The sequence below is a fragment of the Bos javanicus genome, chromosome 3 (assembly GCF_032452875.1).
Source record: "Bos javanicus breed banteng chromosome 3, ARS-OSU_banteng_1.0, whole genome shotgun sequence".
Classification (NCBI taxonomy): Eukaryota; Metazoa; Chordata; class Mammalia; order Artiodactyla; family Bovidae; genus Bos; species Bos javanicus.
The window spans coordinates 66255385-66282088 of record NC_083870.1 but is presented as its reverse complement, the minus strand read 5'-3'; the positions used below and the strand labels follow the sequence as shown (position 1 = coordinate 66282088).

At 36.5% G+C, this 26704-nt stretch overlaps 1 protein-coding gene across 1 annotated transcript; it reads left to right on the top strand.

The window, feature by feature from the left end:
* The first annotated feature begins 422 nt into the window (after positions 1–422).
* On the top strand, positions 423–18594 carry IFI44L (interferon induced protein 44 like). Its single transcript, XM_061411489.1, has 9 exons — positions 423–536; positions 7372–7865; positions 8368–8416; positions 9136–9331; positions 11649–11801; positions 12881–13052; positions 16804–16904; positions 17184–17358; positions 17512–18594. Exons 2-8 carry the CDS (start codon positions 7382–7384, stop codon positions 17352–17354), a joined length of 1326 nt encoding a protein of 441 aa, XP_061267473.1. The 5' UTR covers positions 423–536; positions 7372–7381; the 3' UTR covers positions 17355–17358; positions 17512–18594.
* The last annotated feature ends 8110 nt before the right edge of the window (positions 18595–26704 follow it).

The following is a 26704-nucleotide window of genomic DNA, read 5'->3' as shown; positions in this document are numbered from 1 at the left end:
TCCGTGCAGAGAGTATGGGTTTTGAATACCAGCTGACTGCACCACTCTATCAGTTCAATCACTTTGGGCGAAGTCTCTGAAGTTTCATTTTCATACTTTTAGAAATATGGATGCTAGTAAAGTTTACTGTATAAGATTGAAGAAACTAGGGAAATGTATGTAGCCCCATAGATCAGTGCCAAATAGATAGTTAAATGAACAAAAAATTTTAAACTATTAGTTTTATTGTAATTTCTTATTAATAATTGCATTTCATGCATGCCTAGATGTGGGCTACTGAGGGGACCAAACATCTTTGCACCTTTTTCTTGTGCTGAGCAGATCTCTCTGTCTCTTTTTTCTTTAGGGAAAAAGAAACTTAACAGCAGTTGGCTTGCTGTTTCCTGCTCATTTGCTGCTTTGAGTTTCACTTTCCTTTTTCAGGAACAGGAAGCCACTGATCTCAACAGAACCTTTAGTCTCCAAACTCTGGCTAGTCCATAAGTGTGACAGAGCAGTTAACACTCCATTAAGCCTTGTCCCATTCTGAAAAGCTGGTAAGTGACTTGCTGCCATCCAACGTTTCCTAACTGTGGGCAAAGAAATTTGTTTGTTTTTCTTTCTTTGAAGAAGACTTTCAAGTGAAATTGCTACTAAGATCATGCTTTTTGCTTTTGTTGGTTTTGTTTTTTAATGAATATTTCAAATACAGGGAATACAGAGAATACATAAACTTTACTGTAATCTTATGCAGTTCTGGTTTTTTAAATGATTTGCTTAATTAATAAGAATAGTTTTTTCTTGAAAACTTCAAGGCATTACAGATCTCACTGAAATTATTGATGAATCTCTCTTACATTTTCTTCACTTCCCTTACTTCCTAGAGAGAAACTGTACCCAGACTTTGTCATAAATTATTGTCATGCTTGTTTTTATGCTCTTTTACTGTATATATGTGTGTATTTAAATGACCTCCAGTATTGCTTTGTAAATTAACAGTTTATTTATGGTATCATACTAAGATTCTCATTCTCCACTTGTTTCTTTCCAGTCAATATGAATTCTTTGAGATTTATCTGCGTTAAGACAAATATGTCTAATTCAGGTAGTTCAATGCTCTTTAGTATTTCCTTTTATGAGTATGCAAAAACTTGTACATCCAATCTTCTAACATTACCATAAACAATGATGCTATGCACATTGTTTCCAAAATGATGCACGGCCATCAGGACAATGTAAATATTCTTGAATTGCTATATCCTGGTCATCTGTTTCACTGAACTTTTGTTTGATGTGAAGTGATATCCCATTGTTGTTTAATTTACAGTTTCTTGTCACTAGAATTCTTGAACATTTTTTCATATAGTCCATTAAATGGACTTATAGTCCATTTAAGTTACTTCCACTTGTGAATTTCTTGTTCACATACTTTGACTACTTTTCTATTAGGTTGTTTGTGGTTTCTTTATTGTTCATAGGTGGGATAGTATTTGTAAGATATATGATGTTTTAAGGTTGCATTTGTTGTACCTTTTATTGTAAGATATTTTAAGTTTTAGTGTAGTTAAATTTATTTTTCTTTCCTTTATAGTTTGTACTATTGGTATCTTATTTTAGAAATCCTTCCCAAAGCAAAGGTTGTAATGACAATATCTCATACTTCCTTCTAAAATTTTTTCACATTTAGTGCTTCATATCAACTGGAATTTACTTTTGAAAATGTTATGAGATTATGAGGATGATATGACTTAATTAAAAATTGTTTTCCTATAGAGCTATTACCTCCCCTTCAAGCTGAGTAAACAGTTGTGTTAAGTTTGTATTTGGTTTAGGTTGTTCTTAGTTTCTCTTTCTGCTTTATCTCATGTTTATTTCTTTGAAATTGTACCCAGCAGTAAAGTCTCCACATGTAAACTTGGCATTCAGCTTTGTTTTCCAGGGCACCCCAGCTATGAAAGTGGGTCAGTCTCAGGGCTCTTGACTATCTTAATGCCATGGTCACATTTTCCTAATTATCGTAATTTTATATAATTCTTAACTTGTTCATCTTTAAAACTCTCTTGGCTATCCTTTGTTCCTTGAGATATCATGGGAACTTTCAGATTATCTTCTTACATTCAATCGAAAGAATGTTCTTGGGCTTTTGATCACCCTTGCGCTGAACTGAAAGATACATTTTGGAGGAACTGACAATTTTTAAGAAGGCTTTTGTCATCTAAGAAAATTGGATAGGTATTCATTTATTTGGGTCATTTTTCATGTCCTTTATAACATTCTTCTTGTAATTATCTCTACAGAAGTTGTTTGTAGCTTTAAAATTTTTTTCTTCCAGGTACATTATTTTATTTGCTGCTTTTGTGAATAAATTTTAAAAATCCACTTCTTTTTTTTCTTTAGGCTTGTTAATATTTTGCTGAAGATTTTAAAAAATATTTATTTATTTTTAATTGCTTGATGATTGGCTTACAGTATTACACCTGTATTTAGGAGTGAGACTAGCTTGCAGTGTTCCTGCTTGCAATGCCATTGTAATGTGTTGGTCTATATTCTCTTGAAGTGTTTTTTTAAGATTCTAATGTTTAGCACTCAAAGTTTGGTTTGGTTATTGGACCCACTTATCTTTGCAATTTATTTGTGGGAAGTCTTTAATGGTGAGTTTTGTTTTTTAGAATAGCTATGGGACTATTCTTTTTTTTTTTTCCCCTATTTATTTTCATGCAGTTTTGGTAAGTTTTTCTCAGAATTGGCCCATTTCAAATTTACCTGTTTTCAAATTTATTTTTTTAAAAATTGTTCGGCTTAAAAAATGTTTTTACTGTTTGTAGCATATGTCCTGATATTCTTGTCTATGTTCTTGATTTTGGTACATTGCTCCTCCCCCCAACCATTTTTTGTTTATCAATATCAGCAATGTTTTACCGACTTTATTATTTATACTTTTTGAAAACTAACATTGGTTCTGTTAATCTTCTCTTTGTATATTTATTTTTGCTTTATTAAGTTTGGCTTTTACTTTTACTATTTACTTCCTTTTGTGTGTGTGTATAATTGGCAACTTTCCCCTGACTTGTGAAGCTGAATTTTATATTATTGATTTTCAGCCTTTCTTCTTTTCTAATACATATATTTAATTATAAACACTTTTTACAGCATGTTTTAGCTTCATTTCACAAGTTTTGACAATAATTATCATTTATTCAGTTTTCTAGATCTTATTCAGTTTTCTTATTGATCAGTGGACTTCCTAGTACTGAGAGAAGTCACTCAGTCGTGTCTGACTCTTTGTGACCCATGGACTGTGTAGCCTGCCAGGCTCCTCAATCCATGGGATTTTCCAGGCAAGAATACTGGAGAGGGTTGCTATTTCCTTCTCCAGGGGATCTTCCCGACCCAGGGATTGAACCCGGGTCTCCTGCACTGTGAGCAGACTCTTTAACATCTGAGCCACCAGAGATTTCTTTATTTTCTAATGTATTAGGGAATCTATTTTATGTTTGAAATGTTTTGAGACTTACTTGCTTTTTGAGCTTTGTATGACTACTTTGATATCTGCCATATTCTTTCTTTCTCTCATTCTTGGACTTTAGTTGCATAGATATCCTCTCATTTTACTATACTGTCTATTCTCTTTGGTCCTTTGTTCTTTTTCCTTCTCTTTGTCTCAATTTTTCATTTGATATAGCTTCTTCCAACTAATTCTTTCTTTCAAGTGTGTTTAACCTTCAATTTATTTTTCAGAAATAAATTGAATTTATTTCAGATATTTATTTTTAAAGTCTAGAATTCCCTTCAATTCCCACCCCATTCCATTTTCTGTCAGCCGTTTAATCTTATCTTTTACTTATTTGAATACACCAAGCTTGTATGCTAAGTTGCTTCAGGCATGTCTGACTGATATCGACCCTATGGACTATAACCTGCCAGGCTCCTCTGTCCATGGGATTCTCCAGCAAGAAGACTGGGGTGCACCACCACAGCCTCCTCCAAGGGATCTTCCTGGCCCTGGGATGGAACCCACCTCTCCTGCAGCTCTTGCCTTGCAGTCGGATTCTTTACGGATGAGCCACCAGGGAAGCCCACACAAAGCTCAGTTGTTTAAAAATCACTGTGGGCTTCCCTGCTGGCTCAGAGGTTAAAGTGTCTGCCTGCAATGCGGGAGACCTGGGTTTGATCCCTGGGTTGGGAAGATCCCCTGGAGAAGCAAATGGAAACCCACTCCAGTATTCTTACCTGGAGAACCCCTGGACAGAGGAGCCTGGTGGGCTACAGTCCACAGGGTCGCAAAGAGTCGAGCATGACTGAGCGACCTTATTTTCACTTTCAACTCAATTATCAGTGTGGATTTCTTTCTATTTTCTGTTTTTTTCTCTTGGTTTTCTATCATGTTGTTTTGTCTGCTCTCTGGTGTTTATGATGAATGTGAGACATTGAATATCAAGAAAATGTAGACCTAAAGTTAAGAAAATTTTCTCTTCACTCAGACAAAATTTATTTTGTATCTGTCCTATATAGCTAGAGACACTGGCAATTCTCATTTGTCTTAATCCTATTATAGATTAGATTGAGAAGACGAGAGATGGAATTAAGTCTGTTTCAGTCCACTGGTGGTTCTTCCCTGTTCAGTTCAATTCAGTCACTCAGCTGTGTCCAACTCTTTGTGATCCCAGGGACTGCAGCATGCCAGGCTGCAGTCCATGTCCATCACCAACTCCTGGAGCTTGCTCAAACTCATGTACATCGAGTTGGTGATGCTGTCCAACCATCTCATCCTCTGTCATTCTTTTGTCCTCCTGCGTTCAATCTTTCCCTGCATCAGGATCTTTTCCAATGAGTCAGCTCTTCGCATCAGGTGACCAAAGTACTGGAGCTTCAGCTTCAGCATCAGTCCTTCCAATGTATATTCAGAACTGATTTATTTTAGGATTGACTGGTTTGAACTCCTTGCAGTCCAAGGGACTCTCAAGACTCTCAACACCACAGTTCAAAAGCATCAATTCTTCGATGCTCAGCTTTCTTTATAGCCCAACTCTCACATCCATACAAGACTACTGGAAAAACCATAACTTTGACTAGACAGACATTTGTTGCAAAGTAATATCTCTGCCTTTTAATATGCTGTCTAGGTTGGTCATAGCTTTTCTTTCAAGGAGCAAGCGTCTTTTAATTTCATGACTGCAGTCACCATCTGCAGTGATTTTGGAGCTCAAAAAAAATAAAGTCTCTCATTATTTCCATTGTTTCCTCATCTATTTGCCATGAAGTGATGGGACCAGATGCCATGATCTTTGTTTTCTGAATGGAGAATTTTAAGCCAACTTTTTCACTCTCCTCTTTCACTTTCATCAAGAGGCTCTTTAGTTCTTCTTTGCTTTCTTAGATAAGGCAGGTAAGATGGTCTGGTATTCCCATCTCTTTTAGAATTTTCCACAGTTTGTTGTGATCCAAAGGCTTTGGCATAGTCAATAAACCAGCAGCAGATGTTTTCTGGAACTTTCTTGCTTTTTTGATGATCCAGCAGATGTTGGCAATTTGATCTCTGGTTCCTCTGCCTTTTCTAAATCCAGCTTGAACATCTGGAAGTTCATGATTCATGTACTGTTTAAGCCTGGTTTGGAGCAGCTTCTGAATTTGACAGATGCAACAATGCCAAGCTTACCTCTCTGCAGTCACTTCTTTTCCAAATCTTAGCCAATAATATAATTCTTTACTGCTTTGTTTTGTCTCCAATGCTTTCAAATATATTTATATCACAGTTACCCTTGTTTTTAATTTTTCTTATTGAAAGTAATGGCATGATGGCTAGTGTTCTAGCCTTCATGGACTTTCCTATCTATTAAATCCTCTCATGTTTCAATTTCTTTCTTCGTGCACTGTTTTTTGAATTAATTTCTCATTTCTATAATCAGATTCATGGATTGGTAAAATATGCCCTCATTCCAGGTATCTATTTTTGTAAAAAAGTGTCTATTTGAACACTGTCATGAGCTTTGTTTATGACTGTTTTTGCCTTATGTTGGCAAAGTTGAGTAACTGTGGTAAAAACAATATGACCCCCAAATCCTAAAATTTTTACTACGTGTTACTAAGAAAAAGTGTGATGATCTCTGCTCTAATTCATTAATTTTTCTCTACTTTTTAAATCCAGTCTCTAGTTTGTTTTTCCTATTGACTTAAAAAAATTAATGATATTTAAATGTCCAAATTATCTACTTTTCATATCTACCCATTACTGTTATATATATTAAAATATATAATATATATGTATATGTATACACATTCAGTTCAGTTCAGTCACTCAGTCGTGTCCAACTCTTTGTGACCCCATGAATTGCAGCACGCCAGGCCTCCCCGTCCATCACAAACTCCCGGAGTTCACCCAAACTCTTGTCCATCGAGTCGGTGATGCCATCCAGCCATCTCATCCTCTGTCGTCCCCTTCTCCTCCTGCCCCTAATCCCTCCCAGCATCAGAGTCTTTTCCAATGAGTCAACTCTTCGCATGAGGTGGCCAAAGTATTGGAGTTTCAGCTTTAGCATCATTTCTTCCAAAGAACACCCAGGACTGAGAATGGACTGGTTGGATCTCCTTGCAGTCCAGGGGACTCTCAGGAGTCTTCTCCAACACCACAGTTCAAAAGCATCAATTCTTTGGCGCTCAGCCTTCTTCACAGTCCAACTCTCACATCCATACATGACCACAGGAAAAACCATAGCCTCGACTAGACAGACCTTTGTTGGCAAAGTAATGTCTCTGCTTTTGAATATGCTATTTAGGTTGGTCATAACTTTCCTTCCAAGGAGTAAGCGTATTTTAATTTCATGGCTGCAATCACCATCTGCAGTGATTTTGGAGCCCCCTAAAATAAAGTCTGACACTGTTTCTCCATCTATTTCCCATGAAGTGATGGGACCGGATGCCATGATCTTCGTTTTCTGAATGTTGAGATTTAAGCCAACTTTTTCACTCTCCTGATTCACTTTCATCAAGAGGCTTTTTAGTTTCCACTTCACTTTCTGCCATAAGGGTGGTGTCATCTGCATATCTGAAGTTACTGATATTTCTTCCGGCAAACTTGATTCCAGCTTGTGTTTCTTCCAGCCCAGTGTTTCTCATGATGTACTCTGCATATAAGTTAAATAAGCAGGGTGACAATATACAACCTTGACGTACTCCTTTTCCTATTTGGAACCAGTCTGTTGATTCATGTCCATTTCTAACTGTTGCTTCCTGACCTGCATATACCTATGTGTATGTATATAGTTCTTTACACTCCAAGTCCAAATAACATGTTTTAATTGGGTCAGTGACTAAAGAATTCACCGAAACTAGTATAGCAGAAATCACAATACTGTACTGCTCTCTGAAACTATTAAAATTTTTTTTTCCTACTAGATACAGAACAATGGCAGTGACAACCACATTGACATGGAATGAGGAAAGAAGTTTTCAAAAGCTGCTTGGAAATGTTTCTCTGAGACTTCTTTATAAGTCTAGTGTCCATGGAAGAAGCACTGTAGAAATGCAGAATAGGTGCCGTTGTCAAGGACCCATTGTAACAGTGATTTATCATTCCAACAGTATTTTTGGTGTCTTTACACTTGGGCATAGTTCTGACATGTCTGAAAGTTTTACAGAGCCAAATGCTTCCTTCTTTTTTTCACTTCAAAAGAATGAAACAATGGAAATGAAAACTGTAGTTTTAAATTCAACAGTGACATTTTATCGTAATAACCTGACATTTTGTTTCTCTAGTTATTACAATCAAAAATTATCTCTAAATTTTGAAGAAAGTCGCATTTATATACCTAGAATTTTTGAGGAAGAATTAATTGTAAAATCTCACGCAAAGTCCACATTTTTAGAATGTGAAGTTTTTCGAGTTGAAGGTATGTTAATTTGTACATTACTAAGTTCTGATTCCAGTCTTTGTGTTTGGTAACTCATAATTAATCTACAAGAACAAGAAAAAAGAAGACAGACAAGTGAATTTCATATCACACATTTTTTAATAACCTCCAAAATGAAACATGGAAGGCATATAGGTTATGGGGTTATCACCCAGAAAATATAGGCAGCTTTGGCCAAAGTAAGTTGAGAAGTATGAATGAAGGGATGGAGACGGAGAGAGAAGTTTCATTATTTTGACATGTGACACTTTTTGAGTTAGCCCTGGGACTCCTAGGCATAATTATATGAGTTTGCAGAGTGACTTATACAAAGAAGATACTTTTAGCTCCCCTTAATCTCATTATACTGCCAACCCTAATTCCTAACCAAACAGCTCATCTGGGTTATGCAAAAAGACTCAATGCCCTATTTAGAAGTTAGACTTGGTCACATTTAATCAGACAAGCTTAAAAATTGTTATGCCGTGTTTATTTCCTTTAGGAATTAAGGATGAGGCAGGCTACATAAACAGGATAACAAGAGCCACACAGTAAGTTAGTTTCTTGAACTATCTCTTACTCATTTCATTTAGATCAACTGTATGAATGGCACTGACAGTGAGATTAAAAATCATGTTACTTGGAGTGATAAAAATCAGTTACAGTGTTCCTGACATAATGTGTTGAAAACAATTTAGAACAGCAACAAAAGCAAAACCACTACCAGCTGAAACTTTTTAAGATCCACGTGATGGCAGTTTGACTTCATGTTTCACTTTGGTTCTGTTAGATTCAAAGTTTTCCAGAGTTGAGAAGACTATTTTAGATAATTCCTCTGAATCCTTATTTTGAGAATCAAGTTTTCAGAAAAACCTCAGAAAATTTTAAAAACAAAGTCCCCTCTTCCCACTTATAGATAAACACTTGCATTGCATATATTTTATTTCTGTTTCCCCTTAATGTAACATTGTCACTGAAAATTCATTTTCAGTGTTGTTATTTCTTATTATACTTATGGGGTCTAAGGCTAATAGTTTAGAAATTATTTGGTTGCTGGTTAGTTTAACTTAGTCAGATATAGATAAGTACATTTTCTTCAAGCACAAAATGTATAACCTTAGACCCTTTCAAGTTATATGAAAGAAGATGCTAATATCAAAATAATAAATAAGTGTTAAAACATGCTTTTTAGCAGGAAGACAAGCTCAGCAGAATTATATTGTTCCTTATGAAAGTTTGGCTGTTGTATTTAACAACTGCACTTTTCCAGGCACAGAAATAGTCTCCTAGCAGATGTCAGAGCCTACAGTCCCTATGCAGACTTGGTTTCAGCAATCCGTATTCTCTTGCTGGGTCCAGTTGGGTCTGGAAAGTCCAGTTTTTTCAATTCAGTGAAGTCCATTTTCCAAGGCCATTTGACTCGCCAAGCCATAGTGGGATCTGATGTCACCAGCATTACTGAACAGGTAAGTTATTTCAGGATTTCCTGAGGATTTTGTTTTATAGGTTACAATTATGAGGTCTGTTAATTTCTTTGGCACTTTCTTCAATAGTTTAACCTCCTAATCTATGAACAATTAAATGCTAAATCAAATGTAAAACAGGAATAAAAATTGAATTAGAATTTTCCCCCATGAGTTATATTAGACAGAGAAGCTTTCCATTTTAATGGACGTAAGCAGTTTTAAGAAGAATGCTTTTTGGTATTTGCAAAAAATAATAAATGTTTAAAAACTTTGTAGAAATCTTTGTCCGAAAAAAAAAAAAAAGAAATCTTTGTCCGTTTTATTTGATATATATATATTTACTCATGTCCCACATGATTTTGCCTGGATTGAAATTATTTTCTCTTTTTTTGTAATAAAATAATGAAAATTATGTATTGTAACACTTTTGCATTATATGAGATCATTTAATAGAAAATGATCATGAGAAGCAAAACCTTCATGGGGTAAATCAGTCTACCAACGCTCCTATAAAGACTATCTTATTTGTAAATAAATATATTTAAGGAAATAAGTACTAATGCCATTTTTAAAACTGTTATGCTAAAGATCTTTGATTTACAGTGCAATATTTATCTAGAAGCTTCCATTCTATGCTTGTCAATATTATGTAATCAACAAAAAGAATAAAGGGAATTAATAGAAAATATTAATGTATTGAATATTATCTAACTCTAATTAGAGTTAATTTCTTTCATGTTGAGGTACCAATAAACCCCATTCACTTAGATCAAAATCTCCAGTGGAATTGCTTTAGGCATTTTTATGAAGCAATGGGTGCTTTGACTCCTTCACAAATGACAATAGGTTACAGAGGAATTCTCCACCTCCTGGTTTGGACTGAAAGAACTGAGTATCATTTGGTGTCTCTGAGAAGACCTTTTCTTTGTGATTCTTCCCAAATCTTCTATAGTTGAGTCTATGTTGAAAGTGTATTTGACCAATAAATGAAATTTTTTCAGAGTTATCCTGAAAAATAGTCTTGGGATCAGATGGAGTGTGTCTAGAAAAGAAGCTTTGTTAAAGTGAAAAGTGAAAGTGAAAGTTCCTCAGTTGTTTCTGACTCTTTGTGACCCCATGGACTGTCCATGGAATTCTCCAGGCCAGAATACTGGAGTAGGTAGTCTTTTCCTTCTCCAGTGGATCTTCCCAACAGGGATTGAACCCAGGTCTCCTGCACTGCAGGCAGATTCTGCATGCAAAGTGCTCCTAATGCATGTCAAAATATGGTGGTTGTAAGCTGAACTTTTCTCATGGAATATCATATTTGATTGACAAGACAACCGAAAGACTTGCTTATTTATACTTGGATATTTGGTAGACATTTTGGGGAAAAATGCACGAAATGAGGGTATCACTTCAAGGATAACAACCTACAGTGTTTGTTGTCAAAGATAACATTTGAGCTTTTAAGAAAAAGAGCATGAGGAAGTTTGTATCCACTACTTTGAGCTTGAAAACTTAAGAACTTAAAGACTTATCTAATGAGATTAATGATGGTATTAACAAATATGATATTGTAATATTGTACAATGAAATGTACCAATATTTGGAAGATCCAGATAAGCCAGTGAACCAATACTTTCAAATGACCAATGCATCAAGTTACAAAATCATGGATGGATAAAAAATATATTCAAAGTGTAAAATAGATCAATGAACTTAATGTCATAGTTTGAAAGTATCACAGATTTCACATTGCAGGGAACCTTTGAGAAATTATCACTTGTTCAGCTTTGATGTATTATTAATGAGCAATGTCCAGAATTCTCTGAAAGCTGTTAAATTAAATACTCCCTCCTTGCCTACTACCTGTATGTGTGAGGTCAGATTTTTCATATACTTCAACCCAAACAATATATCACAAGAGATTGAATGCAGAGGCAACTATGAGAATCTTGCTGTTTTTTATTGATTCAGACATTAAAAAGAATTGCAAAAAGTATATCAATCCCACTCTTTTCTATAATTTTTTGAAAATAGTTTTTCCCTAAAATTGTTAGATTAATATATAACAGGTTCATATTATATTTTTAAATAATTTAAGAAATACTAAAAATGTTTGTTTTAATTTCTAGTATGTTGCACATAAATAGATAAGACCTACATGAATAAAATATCTTTGGGAGCCTCAATAATTTTTAAGAAACTTAGTTGATCTTGAGACCAAAATGTTTGAGGACCACAGTATAAATATTAATGGGTTTTTCTTATTATTATTACATCTTGAAGGCTAGTTGAAGAGTGAACTTTTATATTGCTGTGTTTTGTTTTACAGTATAGGATATATTCTATTAAAGATGGAAAATATGGCCAATCTCTGCCATTTATGTTGTGTGACTCCATGGGGCTGGATGAGAAAGAGGGAGTAGGCTTATGTGTGGATGACATACCCCACATCTTAAAAGGCTGTGTGCCAGACAGATATGAGGTAAGAATCCTTCAAAGTCTAGAACATTTCAAATCATTTTCAGCAATGCTTTTCATTGATATTTTATCACATGCATTTCTAATTTTTATAAAGTGGTTTCAACACCAACCAATACTACTGTATTTTAAATTAAGAAATATTTATGTAAAGAAAGCAGATAACTTCTATTATTTTCTACAGCATTAAGAAATATAACCAAAAGGCAAGATTTTACTCATATAGGTTCCAGGAAAAGGTCAGGAGGAACTGTGTTTATATTACTCTTTGCAATGATTCTAAATACTAGGAAAGGAGTAATATAATCTCTTGCACTTTTATAATCACTTAGACAAAATATTGAAACAACTACTCTTAGTTGATATGTGATGTTACATTGAAGGTGAGCAGGCTTCACTACTTAAATACAGCCTAAATACCTGATTTCAAAGGTTGGCTCTGCTACCAATTAGGTGTGTACCCATAAGTAAGTTACATGCTTGTCTCTGTGAGTTTTTTTTTTTTTTTAATGTGGAAAATGTAGATAATGATAATGCTGATCTCATAGGTGGCTAAAAAGATTAAATGAGAAGATAAATTCTAAGTTCTCAGAAAGTTAAACATTATTGTCACCTTTCTTTTAGGTATTGGGTGCAATAAAATTAGCCTCAATTTCTAAGCAGTGATTTCCTTTTCCTCAATTGTGCTTTGAGATTTGAAGAGACTGAGACTTGAAATTAGCTTTTAAAGTTTAAAAATAAAATAAAATTTAAAAAATAGCACTGTTTGTACTTTTCTGAAATATTTCCATTATGGATAATTAAGTTGTAATTATATATATATATATATATTTTGCCAAAGCAATGAAGTGGGTTGTATTATTTTTTTTTAATATAATGATGCCATGCTAACAGTGGAGAGGAAGTATGAAAGAATGCTGTGAACTAATCTGGGGCAGGAGTGTCTGGGAGAAGGGAAGTTTTTGTGTTGGAAGTTAGTGGCGATCATGCTTGAAACATGAATTGTATCTGAAAGAATTCAGCAGAATTCTTGTAAATGAATGAAAGCATTCTCTTAAATGTTACCTTATATTTCTATAACAGTTTAGTCCCCAAAAACCAATTACACCCAAGCATCCTACTTTCATCACCTCTCCGTCACTGAAAGACAGGATCCACTGTGTGGCTTATGTCTTTGATATCAACTCTATGGACAATCTCTCCTCTAAAATGGTGGCAAAGCTCAAACAAATTCAAAAAGAAGTAATAAACTGCGGTGAGTTTCAAAACATTTTTACTTTGAAATAAAGATACATCCACAGAAAATTGCAAAAAGAATACAGCAAGGTCCCATGTCCCCTTCTTCCAATTTCCAGAGTCCCAGTTTGGTTGGTGGCAGTAGCAGATAGAGATCATTCAAAGGCTTTACTGAAATCCTTAAAGACTAGAATGGCTATGATTTTTTCATCATGTGTGATTTTCCTATGGCTAGATAGAGGAATTACCTCCCCATATTAGGTGACTAGACCAGAAAGATTAAAACCAGGAGATACAACACTCATAAGGCGTGTTATAGCTCTGTTATTTTGTTACATGGGTAGATTCCAGTAACTACTGCTACATACAGAACTATTCCATCGCCATGAAAGTCTTTGTCATGGTACCCCCCAACCCTCACCAGTTAATTTTTGGCAGCAATTAATCTCTCCTTTATCTCCATAAGTTTTGAGAATGTTATACAAATGGAATCCCAACAGTATGTCTGATTTGAGGCTGGGCTTTCTTCACTCAGTCTAATATCCTTTGAATTACATAAAAGTTGTTATGTATATTAGTTGTTCATTTCTGTTTATTGTTGAGTACTAATTCATGGTATAGATATTCCATAGTTGTTTTAACCATTCTTTATTAAAGGACTTTTTGATTACTTCTGTTTTTGGGCTATTGCACATAAAGCTCCTTTGAATATTAGTGTGCAGGTTTTTGTGTGGATGTAAGTTTTCTTTCTTCTGGGATCATTCCCCAAAAGTGTGATTGCTGGGTCCTATGCTAACTCTGTGTTTAATTTTTTAAAGAAAACGCCAAACCACTTTTTAGAATTACTGCACATTTTCTATTTTTACAATATATGAGAGATCCAGATTCTCTGGATTCTTGCTAGTATTTACGATTATTGCTTTTTTTTTTTTTTTTTATTTAACTTTTCTAGTAGGTATATAATGATAGTTTACATTGCCCTAATGGTGGCTCAGCTGGTAAAGAGTCTGCCTGCAGTGCAGGAGACCTGGGTTTAATCCCTGGGTCAGGAAGATCCCCTGGAGAAGGACATAGCAAGCCATTCCAGTATTCTTGACTGGAAAATCCCATGGATGGAGGAGCCTGGCAGGGTACAGACCATGGGGTTGCAAAGAGCTGGACACGACTGAGGGACTTCACTTTAATGATTAATTACACTGACCATCTTTTAATGTACTTATTTGCTTGTATATGTCTTCTTCAGTAAAAGATCTCTTCATGTCTTTGACCTGTTTTCTATTTGGACACTTTGTTTTTTTTACTGTTGAATTTTAAAAGACCCGTAAATTCTAGATATGATTCATTTGTCAGATATGACATATGGTTTGCAAATAGTTTCTTCCAGTACTCAGTTGTCTTTTCAATATCTTAGCAGAGCCTTTCACAAACAAAATATTAAAAATGTTGGTGAACTCCTATTTGTCAATTTTTTCTTTTAAGGATCATGTTTTTCATTTTGTGTCTAAAATCCTTCGCCAAGCTTTAAGTCTTGGATTTTTTTCTGTTTTCTTCTAAAAGTTTTATATAGTCTTAACATTTTACATTTAAATATGTAATTAATTTTTAGTCACTTTTTGTATAGGATATGAAGTGTAGGTCAAGGTTTATTTTATTTTTGCCTATGGATATTCAGTTGCTCCAGGACCATTTGTTGAAAAAACTGTCATTTCTCAATTGTATTGCTTTTGTACCATTATCAAAAATCCATGTCCTCACTTCTGTGCATCTATTTCTGGGTCTCTATTCTGTTCCCTTGATCTATATGTTCATTCCTCTACCAACATCACACAGTCTTTATCACTGTGGTTATATAATAATAAAAGCTATAGGTCTTAAAGTGGGTAAAATAATCCCTTCCACTTTATTCTTATTTGTCAAAATTATTTTATCTATTCTAGTTCCTTTACATTTCTGTAGGAATTTTAGAGTTACTTTGTATATTTCTACAAAAAAAGTCTTAATGGGATGTTGATTGTTTATTAGTTCTAGGAAGACTTTTTTCATCATTAAATTCTTAGGATTTCATTTCATCTCAAATGGGGACAATTTTATTCCTTCTTTCTTAACTTGTATGTGTTTTATTTATTTTTGTTTATCTTACCATCCTGGCTCGTACTTTTAGTTGAATAGTGATGAGAACAAATACCCTTGTTTTGTTTCTGAACTTAGGAGAAGAGATTCAATGTTTCATCACGTTAATGTCAACTAATGCCATTATAGTTTTTAATAGCTGTTCTTTATTAAGTTGAAGAAGTTCTTCTTTATTTCAACTTCTCTGAGAGTTTGTTTTTTTTTAAAGCATGAATGGCTATTGAATTTTGCCAAATGGTTTTTCTCTATAGATTGATATGATCATGGGAATTGTTTCCCTGTGTAGTCTGTTTATGTCATGGATCATATTGACTGAATTTGAATCTTGAGCCAACTTTGTCTCCATAACACAAAGCCCATGTGTTCATGGTGCATAATTCCTTTTATATATTGCTGAATCCTATTTGATAATATTTTATTAAGTAATTTGGCATCTACATTTATGAGGGATATTGGGCTGTAGTTTTTTTGTTTTGTTTTTTAATTTCTGTAGTGTTTGCCAAGGAGAAGGCAATGGCACCCCACTCCAGTACTCTTGCCTGGAAAATCCCATGGACGGAGGAGCCTGGTGGGCTGCAGTCCATGGGGTCACTAGAGTCGGACACGACTGAATCACTTCACTTTCACTTTTCACTTTCATTCATTGGAGAAGGAAATGGCAGTCCACTCCAGTTCTTGCCTGGAGAATCCCAGGGACGGGAAAGCCTGGTGGGCTGCCGTCTATGGGGTCGCACAGATTCGGACAGGACTGAAGCGACTTAGCAGCAGCAGCAGCAGTATTTTTCAGGGTTTGGTCTCAGGTAATATTGGTGTTATAAAATGAGCTAGGAAGTACTCTTTCCTCTTTCATTTTCTGGAAGGGATTGTATAGAATTTTTTTTTTTTAAATGTGTGGTAGAATTCTCCAATAAAACCATCTGGCCCTGGAGATTTCTTTTTCAGGGATTTTTAAAACCATGAGTTCAATTTAAAAATAGTTTTAGGGCTATTAAAATGATCTATTTCATATTAGATGAGCTGTAGTGTAGTTTGTAGTGTATAGTTTCAGTCTATTTCATCTAAGTTGTCAAACTATGCATGTAGACTTGTTCATAGTATCTTCTCATTCTTTTTATGTCTTTGGGGTCTAAAGAGATATCCCTCTGTCCTTCTTGGGGAAATAGCTGTTAGTAAAGTAGAACTTTGGTTCAGTTACAACCAGTTATTTACTTTGATCTCTATGGTTTTAGGGAAAAGGCAGGGTCCTTAGTAGAACTGTGAAATCAGTGTACTTCACGTTCACAAATGCTCTCAGACAACTCTCCTTGCTTTCTCTCTTCCTTGGGGTTCTTTTTCAGTCTTTAAGATCCAGCAACCACTTCCCCCCCACTGACCAATTTAAAACACACTGTTTGAATGGGATAGTAGCTGATTGCAACTTAGTATGATTTTAATTCCATTTAGAAATAGTCTCTCATGTTGGAAGAAATAATGTCTCCCATTATAAGAACTTCAGGTCCCATATTGAGATTTCTTGGGAATATTCCATTCTCCTGATCTTAAATTTACCTTACAGAGTACTATTTTCACACATATTTAATTATCTTGTTAATACACTACTGTTTATGATGTAAATTAACTGATTTATCTACTTGATATAGGTGTAGCACAAGTAGCATTACTTACTAAAGTGAAAAATTGCAATGAAGTTCTTCAAGACAACTTCTTAAAGATGAATAAGGCTATGATTTCTCAAAGCCAGGTAAAGAATACTTTTTGCAACTAGATAGAATTGTAATAGTTTTATATTTTTGCATGTGTGTGAATGCTCACACTACATATTCACAGGTAAATGAAGAAATGAATCAATTGGCTGGTTGATTGAAGTTAATACCCTACTTTAAAATAATAATCTGAATTATAATTATATTCAGAAAATAATATTAAGCCATTGTGTTTACTGTTTCTTTCTTAAATTATATTTAAATTCAGTCAAATTTTAGATATAAGACTTACGTTTACTAAATTCTTTTTTCCACAGATACAGAATGTCAGCAAGATACTAGGCATTCCTCTTTCTAGAATATTGGTGGTTGACAATTATGCTTCAGAGAGGGAGATGGACCCTGTAAAGGACATTCTGATCCTCTCTGCACTGAAGCAGATGTTCCGGGCTACGGATGACTTCTTAGAGGATTTGCCTCTTGAGTAAACAGGTGATCTGGCCCCATCCTGCTCCTCTCACAAAGTTTTTGGAAAAACACTAGCTATTTCTCAGTTGGATGGTTGGTACCCATCTGCCTGCAGTAGTCCTGACAGCCATGTAACAATATTGCTTTGTTCTCACCCTTTTTATGTTTTGTTTCCAGATACAACTGCAGGAATGTTCCAGCTCTGCATCAGTTGACTTGATTCAGACACTTGGCCCAAGCTGGAGTTGCCAACAGCCTCTTTGAGATTCTGCCTCTACTCGAGTTTTGCTTTCTCTCCCTGACAATATTTAGCTGATGTTTCCTTCTAAGATCAGCCATACCTCAAGTACAAAGGTCAACCTTGAGCAGTAGTGGGCCAACATATGTCCTATTGCAAACCATCTTTCGTATTTATGCAATATTTACAAATTAATTTCTATGACATCTTTGAATATATCCTCAGAAAAGTTAACTATTTCCTTACTTACTTGTCTTAATTGTTTCAATACTTAATTTAAAACTCAGTGTCAGTACTAACCACACTGAGCATAAAATGGTTAGAGATATCTGCTTCTCTAAATAGTGAGCTTTTCAAGAAGCAGGGTTTGGATTTTGCTTATCTTTGTATTCACAGAAATTCGCACACTGCCTGGAAGGGAGCAAGCATACCTGCTCTTAAGCATATCTCCCGATCTCCCCAGTGTGATAATGTATATTTAAAATTTTCTCCTTATGGAAAGGAAGACTGTGAGAGAATGAAATGCTGGAGATAAATAAAGGAAGGAGAATGTATCACTTAGCTCTGGATGAAAATATGAATTTAAGTTAATTAAAAGAAACAAGTGTTCCCAAGAGATTAACATTTCATTTCTGTGAGAAAAAACAAACATTTTTCCTCTAACGAACCCGTGCCTGTTTTCATTGATTGAATTCCAAACCACCCTAGCCATATTTCCAAAGTAGAGTGATCAAATAAGGTTACTGCTGCTGCTGCTGCCGCTAAGTCACTTCAGTTGTGTCCAACTCTGTGTGACCCCATAGACGGCAGCCCACCAGGCTCCCCCGTCCCTGGGATTCTCCAGGCAAGAACACTGAAGTGGGTTGCCATTTCCTTCTCCAATGCATGAAAGTGAAAAGTGAAAGGGAAGTCTACTACTGCAAGTCAATTATAAGGTTCTTTTATACAAGTACTCCCAAATGATTCTAAAGTTCACTGGATAGCTGAAGAAATTAGAACTATTAATAAAGAAAGATGAAGAATCAGGTTTTCTCTCTTTTTACTTAACTCCTTTCAATTTTCTGTCTTTGTCAAATGAATATGCTTTGGATCAATAGTTCTTTGTATTAATACAATCCAACTTAGAATTATTATCTTTTGGGGGAAGTCCTGGGTATTACAAGGGCAAGAATTCCTTCAGGGTAATTATGGGAAAAAGAATATTTCCTAAATCAAAGCTACAGGTGAAGCCATGTTCTAATGAATGTCCAGAAGCCATAGTTCAATGGAAGAGATGGATAGGTTCTTTAGAAAATATTTGGGAATAGAATGGTCATAAGTACTGAGGAGTAGAGCCCAAGTAGATGTTGGGAACAAAATTAGAGTGGCAGACAGGATAGTTATGATGTGGATATAAGGCACAACAGGTCTGGAAAGTAAGGTATGTTTGCCTCCATGTATTCTAGGGAGAAAAAAAAGCCATAGCTATTGTTGGTTGGAAAAGACTGAAGGTGACTCAAGACCCACCATTGATTTCAGTAACTGTAGGGCCATACTTCATCCTTCTCCAGAGTGGAGTCAGCAAAAATCTGGGCAGAGGAAAGTTTCTCTAGATGTAAAATTAGATTCAAAATGGAACTTTATTTGAAAGGATAGCATGGAATACTGTTATGAGGGAGAAGGAGATGCTGAAAAAGATGGGAAGTAATGGAATTATGAACACACTTAAGCAATGAGGGACTGTCTAGGTGAGCCAACATTGTTTGAGAATGTAAATACTGAGGTTTTTTCTTTTTTTCTATAAAGGGCAGTGTTAGATAATTGATGTCACAATTCTGAATCCTCTGATTTTACACTACTTTGGGAGCATTTAAACCCCCAATGGAGCTAAATATTTATTTGGAGTTTAGGCTGGAAAGGATTGGTGATGGCAGGAAGCCTCAAAAGGGGTAAACTTCTCTTTAACCTGAGAGAGGACTTTCCCTGACAATGTAGATTCTGCTGATCTTTCTCTACCATCCTGAGAGATAGTAGGACTCACCATTTTGCTGCATTTTAGAAGCCATTCAGCATTTTTTAAACTTTACATAATTTGCAATTCATTTAGTTGTATAGTCCAGCCAAAATTGCTAAAATACTTCTTAGCAAAATAGTGCTAAGGGGCACAGTAGATAAAACAAGGGGAAATATAAGGTAGAATATTGTCTTAAAGTGAGGGGGATGTTGGTGAGACAGTTTAAGTATCAATGCTAGAAGCTTTGTGTGGTAGGTGGGGTAGGTGGATGCCACATGTTTCTTAATCTACATGTCCATCAATGGATGGATAAAGAAATGAAATATTATTCAACCATAAAAGAAGAAAATTCTGCCATTTTAGACAAAATAGATGGGCCAGAGTATTGTGTTAAAAGAAATTAGTCATACAGGGGAGACAAATACTGCATAACATTTCTTAAATGTTAATGAAATGGTGGTGGCCAAAGGCTGAGCGGGAGGGAAATGAGATGTTCGTTAAAGGATACAAATTTTCAGTTGTTGCTTAGACAGTAGTTATTAAATATTTTCACCACACATACAAAGAAGGTAATGATTTGAGATGAGATGATGGATATGTTAATTAACCATATTGTGGTAATCATCTCATAATATATGTTTATTAAATCATGTTGAACATCTTAAATTTACATAATGTTTTATATCAGTTATATCTTAATGAAATTTGAAAAAAAGTAAAAACAAAAGTAATTATTTCTGACAGAAATTTGTAGCATTGTGCAAATTCATCCAGCATCCACCTTAATAAGAGGGGTAGGTACAGTGGGTGATGTGCAAGCCTGTGTCTTCTTTAGAAAACTAATCTTAAAAGATTATCATGTTGCTTCTTCATAAAAAAGGGAGGCTAATAACTAATTGGCAAAACTGATCGGGGGACTCAAGTAGGCCTCAGATGATTCAGATACCGGCTGATGATTAATCATCTTGTAGGGACATAACTCCATCCGATGCTAAAGTGGCCACCTGATAGCAAGGCTGATCAAAGTCTTTGTGTTAGTTGCTCAGTTGAGTCTGACTCTTTGAGACTCATGAACTATAGCCCACCAGGCCCCTTTGTCCAAGGTGTTCTCCAGGAAAGAATACTGGAGTGGGTAGCCATTCCCTTCTCCAGTGGATCTTCCTGACCAGGGATCAAACCTGTGACTCCTGCATTGTAGCAGATTCTTTACCTTCTGAGCCACAGGGGAAGCTTGATCAAAGTCTTAAGGCATTCCTAAAGCTGTGAGGAAACACAAGCTGGAATCAAGATTGCCGGGAGAAATATCAATAACCTCAGATATGCAGATGACACCACCCTTATGGCAGAAAGTGAAGAGGAACTCAAAAGCCTCTTGATGAAAGTGAAAGTGGAGAGTGAAAAAGTTGGCTTAAAGCTCAACATTCAGAAAACGAAGATCATGGCATCCGGTCCCATCACTTCATGGGAAATAGATGGGGAAACAGTGGAAACAGTGGCAGACTTTATTTTTTGGGGCTCGAAAATCACTGCAGATGGTGACTGCAGCCATGAAATTAAAAGACACTTACTCCTTGGAAGGAAAGTTATGACCAACCTAAATAGCATATTCAAAACTAGAGACATTACTTTGCCAACAAAGGTTCATCTAGTCAAGGCTATGGTTTTTCCTGTGGTCATGTATGGATGTGAGAGTTGGACTGTGAAGAAGGCTGAGTGCCGAAGAATTGATGCTTTTGAACTGTGGTGTTTGAGAAGACTCTTGAGAGTCCCCTGGACTGCAAGGAGATCCAACCAGTCCATTCTGAAGGAGATCAGCCCTGGGATTTCTTTGGAAGGAATGATGCTAAAGCTGAAACTCCAGCACTTTGACCACCTCATGTGAAGAGTTGACTCATTGGAAAAGACTCTGATGCTGGGAGGGATTGGGGGCATGAGGAGAAGGGGATGACAGAGGATGAGATGGCTGGATGGCATCACTGACTCGATGGACGTGAGTCTGAGTGAACTCCGGGAGTTGGTGATGGACAGGGAGGCCTGGCGTGCTGCGATTCATGGGGTCGCAAAGAGTCGGACACGACTGAGCAACTGAATTGAACTGAACTGAAAGTTGTGAGAATTTGGATGTCCCCAAATCCCAACCTTAATGTGATGAATGTCTGGGCTAATTTATGGAGGAGAGTAGATTAAATACATCTGATTTTTGCCCTCAATCTAAGCAAGATGGAATCAAGCCTACAAAACCACTGCAAAAATTTTCTCTGATGCTGGAGAAAATGCAGGACACTGGGGTTGGTCAGACAATACTTAGGATAATAGTCAATATCTAGCTGCACACCCCTCACATGGATAGATTCAAGCTATTCCAGGCCCCAGGAAGAAATGTTGGTGTAAGCAAAACTGCAAGTACAGATGGCAGGAACTCACAAGAGGCAGGGAAAAGACCAACAAGCTGAGCTCAACAGAGGTGGGAAAATCATTACAATTTTTTAAAACAATTTATTTCTTTGGAGTATTTCATGAGAATGACAGTCTGATATTGATAAAAAAAAATGCAAAGAAAACCACACATAGTTAAGTTTTTGAGAACATTTGTGTTCTATTTTTGTGTTATGTTGTAGAAGCAATTCAAATGTGAATGGATCACTATAATTTCAATAAGCTTACTATTAATATGATAAAAATACAGGTGTGTTATTCTGAGTGTATCAGACCTTGTTCTGCCTGATAGGCAATCAGTGGTTCTATTCTCAGTGTAGATTTATAGAGGGAGAATTGTCAAGTCCCCATGACTGACGAGTCCAGGGAGAAAAAGTAGCTCATCTGCATGGTCGGACTTCAGATATTTCAAATGGGTTGCACATGCAGCTAGAACAAACTCTTAAAATAACTATATATATATATATATATATATATAGTTATTTGACTTCCCTGTGTGTATTTCACCCCTTATTTCCCAGAGTCATGCCCATTGTCCTCTTAAGAATTAAGATTATTTAGGACAGGGGTTAAAAACAAACAAACAAACCTGAAACAGTGATCTGAGTTTTTTAAACTTCCATATAGACTCTTGGGAGTCCAGGCCATGAAAGGATCTGAACACAGAATTTATGGAATTGCTATGTACTAAAAAGGTAATAGAGGGACTCAGTTCTGTCGAAACTACAAGGTAGTCACCGATCCTGGGAAGAAACACTGGCTATAACACTGGTAGAAAAATCAAGAGAAATAAAATTGAAGAGACCCAGAGGAAGGGTGTCATTAGCAAAGGGGGAAGTTCTCGGTACCATGTGAAAGTTAAGACACTGACTAGAAGCCAGGGCAATGTGTCCAAAGTCTTCATTCCCATTTGAAGAAGTCCCACATTTTACATGGTAAAGAAGAAACTGTATCTGACAATCTTGTCAATGTGGCCTGTGAGCCTTTCATTAATAATGGCTTGATTACAATAATGTAACCTACAGATAATCTAATCATCTGTAGATTATCCAACAGAAGGACACATTTCTGTTCTAGAATGTGAGGCTGAGGCTCAGGCTATCTGAGGCTGTCTGAACAGTTGGAGCATAGCTTTTTACAAGGACTTGAGACACTCAAAATACTCCAAACATATAGGGTTGATCCTTGTTGCTAAAAGGACCAGTGGGAGTATGCAAGGGGTAGGGATAGGGGGCACACCAACATAGGCTTTTGGGTGAGATCTATCCCAACTCTGAGCTCATATTTAATATGTATTAATATGTTTTTTTAAAGTCTCAAGGAAAGGAAAGCTGAGAATATCAACTTTTTGAAGGTGTTGATTCCTTTAAATGACATAATTTATGAGCAAGGGCTGTCTAAGTTATTGGGTTATTGTATGTGTGTATAAAGAAGGCAGAACACCAAAGAATTCATGCCTTGAAACTGTGGTGCTGGAGAAGACTTCTGAGAGTCCCTTGGACAGTAAGGAGATCAAACCAGTCAATCCTAAAAGAGATCAACCCTGAATATTCACTAGAAGAACTGATGCTGAAGCTGAAGCTCCAGTATTTTGATCATCTGATGTGAATAGACGATCCATTGGAAAAAGCTCTGATGCTGGGAAAGATTGAGGGCAGAAGGAGAAGTGGGCATAAGAGGTTGAAATGGTTGGACAGCATCACTGATTCAATGAACATGAACTTGGCAAACTCTGGGAGATGGTGAGGGATGTAGAGGCCTGGTGAGCTGCAATTCATGGGGTTGCAAAGAGTCGGACATGACTGGCAACTGAACATCAGCAATGTGTGTGCATGGGGTGGGTTGGAGGGCAGTTTGAAACTACATCTTGATAAATGTCAGTTCTACAGCATCTTGTATATGGCAAAACCAATACAATATTGTAAAGTTAAGTTAAATAAAAAAAAAAAAAAAAAGAAAAAGAATATGAGGTTAGTGCTGACTACCAAATGATTTCTCCTGCCATCTCCATGTCTTATTTTCTTTATTTTTACAGAGCTAAGCTTTATTTATTTTGGTTTCATTGATCATACAAGGAATGTGTCAAGTATTACCCTGAGATTCCCATCTTTCTAATTGAGCTGACAGCTATCTTCCAGGTGATATTAGACCCCCTTGCTCCAGTCTGAGTTCTTAAGGCAGTCTTCAAAATGGAAGAAGAGAGGATCTTCTGCTTTTATGAGTCTTTCAGGGAACAGAGGAACCTGAACATAGGAGAAGTTCAGACCATGGTTACACTGCACTTAACCCTCACTAATCTCCGAAAGCCTTTTGTTTTATCAAATAATCTCCTCTTGAGGCTGCACCTCCCATCACAGCTTTTCAGAAACCTTCCCATGTTTCTTTGCTGGAGTAAGCTTTAAAGTCTTTCTTACCACCAACAGCATATAAAGCAGTGGTCCCTGATGCACTAAGAGCTCAGGACTTTCAGGACTGGCCAGTTTGACAAGAGGTCCTCTCTACTGAGCATGGAAAGAGAGAAATAGAACTGCTTATCACTGAGCAATTCACTGAGGCCAGGGCGGGAGGCCTCCCTCTCTGTTGCTAGCACAGACCACAGCCTCACTCAGCTCTGTGGAGACAGCTTTTCTGAAGATTCACTTCTTTATTTGCAGCAGAGCTACCTTCTCTAACAATTTCCAACCTTTCCCTAACAAGAGATAGTCGCCACTACCCTAATGCCCTCTGCCACAGTGAGACGAGACTATCCCTCAAATTCCCAGATCCTGAGAGACAGAGTGAGTCTTTTCAGCTGTCTAAATGCAGGAGGCTCTGAAGGAAAGTGTTCCACTATTTGATGCAGCCAATCACTTTCTCATTCTTCATGTGGCTCCTGGGATAACTTACTCTTCTAGCTTTTCTCTTTTCTGGTCACACATTCTTAGTCTTCTTGGATAGACCCTTTTAATAAATATGATCTTTAGATGGATTTCCCTGGTGGCTCAGATGGTAAAGCATCTGCCTACAATGCGGGAGACCCAGGTTTGATCCCTGGGTCGGGAAGATCCCCTGGAGAAGGAAATGGCAATCCACTCCAGTACTCTTGCCTGGAGAATCCCATGGATGGAAGAACCTGGCGGGCTACAGTCCATGGGGTTGCAAAGAGTTGGACACGACTGAGTGACTTCACTTTAGATGTTGGGGACAGGGGCAGGTCTTGGTCTATAGGACTGCTCTCATTAATTTAAAGTCACTTCTAGCTTTCTAGATAGATAAATATAGACATTGCTGCCATTGTTTTGTCACTATGTCATGTCCGAGTCTTTGAGACCCGTGGACAGTGGCCCACCATGTCCTCTGTCCATGGGATTTCCCAGGCAAGAATACTGGAGTAGGTTGCCATTTCCTTCTCCAGATATATAGACGTAGATTTATGCTGATGATTCTCAAATTCAGTGTTCAACTTGGTCCTCTTTCCTAGTCTCTGATTTCATAAACCCAACTAGCTGTATTATGCACTTACAGATTTCAGTATAAGGCAGAATATATGATATCCGCTCAAGAAATCTTCCAGTATACACATCTCGACAAGTGGTTCCATCATTTATCCAGTCTCAAGACAAAAATCCGTGAGGGCCATTCTCCTTTGTCCAAAGGGTAAATTCTCCTTTGTCCTCCGTTCCTGCTCCCTTCCCATCACAACTAGTCCTACAATAAGTTCTCACAGCTTTTTTGTCATCCTTAAATGTATGCTGATTCTTACCACTTTTCATTGCTTCTCTCACTATCGCACTAGGCTACATGATCTTTAGTTCTCACCTGATAACTGCAATAGCCTTCTTGCTGCCCTATATTTTTTCTCTTTTTAGAGTGATCACCGACATTAATCTCTTCCATACCTACTTTACTGCTGCTATATTGACCTCCTTACTGCCATCCAAGGTTTTGCTTTCCCTCCTCTGCCTACAATGCCCTTCCTCTGGATGTATCCAGGGCACTCTCCCTACCTTCATTCAGGTCTCTTCTCCAACACCATCTCCTCAGACACTCCCTTATCATATGATCTAAAGTGGCAGACACCCCCTCATCATTCTTCTCTCTCTTATTCCCATTTATTTTCCTCACAACTTTTTTCTCTAGATAACATTTGTGTTGGTTACCTGCCTTCTACAGACTATAGTTTTATGAGGGCAGGAACTTTTCTCGTCTACTATATCCTTAGCCTCCAAAACAGTGGAGGCACATAGTAGATATCTGATGAATATTGAAGAAAGAATGAATGAAAGAATCTCAGTTCACAACACAAATAGGAAGCTTAGCTTGCACAGCTAGAGACTCTGGAGTTAACAGGTAATTAATGGCTTTTGTAAAAGAGTATCTTTCTGACTTTTATTTTCATGTTAATGAATTATTTAAGTATATCTGTGTATGTCAGTGCCTTTAAACTGTGGCCAGGCAGTTTAACTGTATTACAGACATTTTTACTATACAGGGGAAAACAGGATAATATATTGTTTGGAACTTGTAGACTTTTTTAGCAGCTATAATAAGATATAATTGAGATACATAAAATTGTGTCAAAACCAATCAGATTATATACTTCCAACAGACGCAATTTTTAGTATGTACCTGTGAAACCCCTATCACTCTGCTTTCACTTAGATTATGGTTCAAATCTTGGATCTAAAATTTAGCAGCAGAGTGAATTTTGGCAAGGTATTGAA

Excerpts from the sequence above, each read along its gene's own strand:
- IFI44L (XM_061411489.1), top strand. The coding sequence starts at position 7,382 with ATGGCAGTGACAACCACATTGACATGGAATGAGGAAAGAAGTTTTCAA. Across the intron at positions 7,866-8,367 it reads TGAAGTTTTTCGAGTTGAAG|GAATTAAGGATGAGGCAGGC; the intron begins GTATGTTAATTT and ends TATTTCCTTTAG. Across the intron at positions 8,417-9,135 it reads AGGATAACAAGAGCCACACA|GCACAGAAATAGTCTCCTAG; the intron begins GTAAGTTAGTTT and ends GCACTTTTCCAG.